At 35.1% G+C, this 5,372-nt stretch overlaps 1 protein-coding gene across 4 annotated transcripts in view; it reads right to left on the reverse strand.

Annotated features, from left to right (window-relative positions):
* Positions 1–890: 890 nt before the first annotated feature.
* Positions 891–5,372, reverse strand: part of ces2b (carboxylesterase 2b) — a 24,719-nt gene continuing 20,237 nt past the window's right edge. For 3 of the 4 annotated variants that reach the window (XM_016469551.1, XM_016469549.1, XM_016469550.1), the window contains 6 exons: positions 4,926–5,069; positions 4,632–4,709; positions 4,390–4,537; positions 2,666–2,815; positions 2,492–2,564; positions 1,998–2,408 (listed from right to left, as the gene is read on the reverse strand). In XM_016469551.1, coding sequence (XP_016325037.1) covers positions 2,225–2,408; positions 2,492–2,564; positions 2,666–2,815; positions 4,390–4,537; positions 4,632–4,709; positions 4,926–5,069 — 777 coding nt within the window. In that variant the 3' untranslated portion in view covers positions 1,998–2,224. Of the gene's footprint in view, positions 1,124–1,997; positions 2,409–2,491; positions 2,565–2,665; positions 2,816–4,389; positions 4,538–4,631; positions 4,710–4,925; positions 5,070–5,372 lie in introns of those variants that run through there. The other variant, XM_016469548.1, reaches the window with a different exon arrangement.

A 5,372-nucleotide genomic window follows, 5' to 3' on the forward strand; every position in this document is an offset into this window, starting at 1 on the left:
ACACACACTCTCACTCACACACACTCTCTCACTCACACACACTCACACACACACACACACTCTCACTATAACACATACACACACACACACACACACACACACACACTCTCACTATAACACACACACACACACACGCACAGGTGTATTTACGCCACATGCCCGTACAGTTGTATCATATTAGGCCTTTCTTATCAGCTTTTTAATTTATTTTTGTAACCTGGAAATGGCGATGAAGACGACAACAATGTGAAAATTCGGCCGTATACTCAGCTGAGCGTGCCTCTGATCTTCAGACTCTGAGATCCTGTGGTTTTGTGCTTTAGAAATAATCTTAGAAGCGTTTGTCCTCAATGCGGCAACATCTGCGGTTGCTTTTAAATGATTTTATTCTGTTTATTTCTTTATTTGTAAAAAGTCCACACCATATTTGGAAATGCTTCCATTTTTTTCCGTCAGCGCTCACTGAAAACGAATGACTTCCAGCCACTTTTTCGCTGCAAATGTTGTCAGTTTTATCACTCCATAATGCATCCATTAATATGTACACTAAAAAAAGCCAACATTTGTTGAACATTTACTCACCCTCAGGCCATTTAAGATGTAGAAGAGTTTGTTTCTTTATCAGATACAGAGAAATGTAGCATTACATCACTTGTTCACCAAAGGATCCTCTGCAGTGAATGGGTGCCGTCAGAATGAGAGTCCAAACAGCTGATGGTTTAAAGTTAAATCGTCTTAATAATGGATTTGTTTCTTAAAAACATGCAGCTTTTCACTTGTGGTGTGGATTATTGTGATGTTTTTATCAGCTGTTTTGGACTCACTTCTGACAGCACCCATTCACATTCACAGGAAGTGATGTAATGCTAAATTTCTTCAAATCTGTTCTGATGACGAAACAAACTCATGTACATCTCGAATGGCCTGAGGGCGAGTCAATTTTCAGCAAATGTTCAATTTTGGCTAAACTTTTCCTTGAATTTATATCTATCATTCTGTTAAATTTCCAAGCGAATAGCTAATTGGTTAGCCAACACATTTTACGACCACGATGACCGTCTCATTTTCACGTGATAGTGATTCTGTTCCTCTAGCTGTGCAGCTCTCTTCCAAGTGCTCTTCCCTACGCAGCGGAGACATTTATCAGAGGCAGAATTACTCCGGCTATACTTTTGTATTTGACTGCAACATTACTAGCATTTGAAAATTGAAAATCAGTATAATGTAAAGTGAATATATGTAAATGCACTGAAAATATTTAAACATTTATCAATATATTTCAGCTTTGTTTTAGGGATGATTGTATATATGTTCGATGAACTCATTTAAGTATATCGCCTGTTGTTTTAAGTGTAATATTCTCATAGAATTGGCCGTTTACGTGGACTGATATCCTACAGCTATTGATATTATTCCAAATCAGATGTAATTCCAGCTGTTTATATTGGCTCATAGCTATTTGAATCATATTTAAAGGCATTTGTGCAACTAATAACTCAGTTTCTCACTTCCCAATGGATAAAATCAAGTTTTACCCCCTTTTTCATCGTCATGATTCACTGATTCACAGATGCTTTTAGGTCGACTTCAAGTCGGAGTTTCTCTCCATTATTTATCTATAATGATAATTTAGCAAAGCACTGTGCCTAAAACTGTAATTTATACATTTGTAATTTCCTTATTTTTAATTTTGTAATTATATTGGATGTAAAACGAGTTGTCAGTAAGTGTGATCATTTTATGTGTAGCAAAACAGCTCCATTAGTGAGTCAAGCATCCAATACAGGTGTTTATATTTGACGTTAATCTGCTGTTTGGGGAAAAAAAAAAAATCTGAATATTGTCAATAGTTGAATTATTGTCATCCATGTCAATTTGCCAGTTATAAAATGTCAAAGCGCAAATTCATGACTAGTATGCACACGTTGCATTAAATTCAGGGAGGCGTGCAGCTTTAGCCTTCGTTTGTTCTCAATAAAATGGAGGAAAAACGTGAATGTTGTCCGACTTTTATTTTTAAGTGCAAAACATTAGTTGCTTAGACATTATTTGTACATTTTCTATCAAATCTGAACATTAGCACCAAAATACACTCAGTGCTTATTTGATTTTCTCAGGTTAATTAATTAAATTCTTATGTTGAATCACAGTTCTTACATTTTTTTTTCTGTGTCATCCATACATTCAAGTTAATTTCTAATGAAACACATAGATTTTTTTTTTTTTACAGTTCTAAGTGCTCTGTTTTCTCTCGGCCTTGGCGTATGCGATCTGGAAGCGTCTTGGTCATGAATGCGTGGTGTTTCCTCTTCAGGTTCTTCCCAGTTTTCTGTTCCAGTCCAATGCCGAGATACTCTGCCTCATCCTCATATTCAGGCCAGTGTGTCAGACCCGGACCATTCGGAGACCTGCCGATCCAAAAACAGCCGTATTAGAGTGCAGAAACAATATACTTGGTTCTTCTACAACAACAAGAGGAGCGATATTTTACCCGGTGCGTGCAAAGTTGCCCCAGTATCCCATCACAGTCCTGCACAGCTCTTCCTCTTCCTTTGTGAAAGGAGCTGAAAGATTGAACCATTAAGTGATGATTCAGTGGTTATTTAAAACCCTTTCAGAAAAGTTCAGTGTCAGTGAAGGATGTGTTTGTGATTACGAGTTTTACCGGTTATTTTGAGGTGGGCTTTAGCGAAGCAGGTGCCCTGGATAAAGAAGAGTTCATCTGTGTGGTCGACGCCAACAAAGCTGGGCCTGTTCTTCTGGATCATACTGGGAGGATGCTGGAACTCGTACAGGTAAACCGGCGCTCCTGAGGCTACAATCACAACAGAAGACCTTTTAAAGGGGTACTATTATGCTTTTTCACTTTTTCAATTTTAGTTAGTCTGTAATGTTGCTGTTTGAGCATAAAAAAGATCTGCAAAATTACAAAGTCCACTTCAAAAGGCGATATTTTATTTAACAGAAATAACTTTTCAAAAACTACAACGAACGACTCGTTTGGACTACAACGCATATTTTCCGGGATTTGTGATATCACAAAGATCGACGAATGGGACGAGACTCAAGACTTTGTAAAAGAGCATAATAGGACCACTTTAAACAAGTGAAAATGATGCATAAGATTTAAAGGGATAGTTCACCCAAAAATGAAAACTCATCATTTGTCATCATTTACTCATACTCATGTTGTTCCAAACCTGTATGAGTTTCTTTCTGTTGAACACAAGGAAGACATTTTTGAAGAATGTTGGTAACCAAGCAGTTGCTGGTAGCCACTGACTTCAACAGTATGGAAAAAATACTATGGAAGACGATGGCTACCGTCAACTGTTGTCACATGAGGGTGAGTAAATGACCGTTTTTATTTTTGGGTGAACTATGTCTTTAACTCCCTTTAATAGTTTAACTGTTATTAACTTTAACAGAGTATTTCACTGTGATTTTGAAGAGCTAAACGATCATGTAAAAAAGCACAATAGACCTGTTTTTTCTAATATATATAATATTTTTTCATAATTCAGCAATGAGATATTTTGAATATTTTCTATATTGATATATTTTAAAGTGTAATTTATTCCTGTGTTGTAAAGCTTTATTTTTAGCATCATTACTCCAGTCTTAAGTGTCACGTGATCCTTCAGAAATCAGTCTAATATGCTTATGCTGTTTAATTATTAATGGTCCTCAATTATTATTATTATTATTTTTATGTTTAAAACAGTTTTTGCTGCTTAATATTTTGGTGGAAATCATGATAAATTTTCAGGATCTTTGATGAAAGTTGAGAAAAACAGCATTTTGAAGTAGAAATATTTTGTCACATAAATGTCTTTACTGTCACTGTTTGTCAATTTAATGCTGAATGAAAGTATTATTTATTTATTTTAACTCTTGCTTCCCATATTCCACAAAATTATGAAGCGCTACAACTGTTTTAAGCGTTAATAGTACTACTACTACTACTAATTATAATAACAATAATAATAAATGTTTTTTGAGCAGCAAATTAAAATATTAGAATGATTTCTGAAGGATCATGTGACACTGAATGATGCTGAAAATTCAGCTTTGCGTCGCAGGAAACAATTGCATTTTAAAATATATTACAAAAGAAAACAGTTCCTTTCAAATTGTAATAGTATTTCACAATATTACTGTTATTACTGCATTTTGCCTTGGTGAGCATAAGAGAATTTTAGTAATTATTCCAAACGTTTGACCTGTAGTGTGTATGTATAAATAATTTAATGCTAAAATTTCAATTTAATAAAGTACGTAATATAATCAGAATTAAAAATTCTTTGTTTCTTAAATATTATGAAACCCTTCTTCCCACACAGTTGCAATGGTCCAATATGAATAAATGAATAATTGACTGCGTCTCACCGCTGTGGTATTTTGCCAGTTGGAGGGCAGGGATGTTGAACATCACGTCGCCCATCATCTCTCTGTAAATGTCTCGGACTTGAATGGGATCTCTTGTGTCGCCCAGGTACTCGTTCGCCACCAGATCAACGATCCATCGATCCCTGGGCTGATGGGAGTAACAGTCAAAGCACACAGGATTCAAAGAAAAACACACGTAAGCTACGTAATGTAAATGTGCATTGTGTTGAGTTGTGACTTACATCAGGATATGTGAGGGTCAGGCCCTTTATGGCTTGCTCTTTATTCATCCCATCAATCCATCCTTTACCCACAAAATACTATGGAGAAATAACATTCCACCTTAGCATCAAAATATACAACCAAATATGTGAATATGCTGTAAATGTGTCTGAGATCTCTGTATGCGTGTTGACTTCATACAATCTTGAAGACAGAAGGTTTGTTTCAATGACAGTCAAACAACATCTTTGATTCTAAGCGAGCGAGTTTGGAGTGTGATATTAAATATAGTAATAAATATCATTTTTACTCACTGCGGGCAGTAAAAAGCCAAACTCATCATCAGTAATTCCAGTGATGAGAGGAACTTTACTGAACTCTTGGTTCTGAACGATATCCTCTACAGGTTTGGGAAGGAAATAAGAATCCAGAGCGAGACTGAAGTGCATCATCGCAAACTAGAAACATAGTGGAAACAATCCTCACAGTTACCATCCATTAATATCAATCACATGAAATATAGGCTATATTGTACATATATTCTAAAATCACTTATATTATATGATTACATAATATATGATATATATTGAAGCATCATCCCTCGTGAAAAATAAGTGTGCTTAATTGCATTGAATGTGCACGTAAAAGTATATTTAAATATTTAAATATTAAATGTATATTTAAAATGGGCATTTAAATATGCTAATTGAATTTTCATACAACATTTTCATTTAATTGTAATTAATATACAGTTATTTCAG

The sequence above is a fragment of the Sinocyclocheilus anshuiensis genome, unplaced genomic scaffold (assembly GCF_001515605.1).
Source record: "Sinocyclocheilus anshuiensis isolate Anshui unplaced genomic scaffold, SAMN03320099.WGS_v1.1 scaffold532, whole genome shotgun sequence".
Lineage (NCBI taxonomy): Eukaryota > Metazoa > Chordata > Actinopteri > Cypriniformes > Cyprinidae > Sinocyclocheilus > Sinocyclocheilus anshuiensis.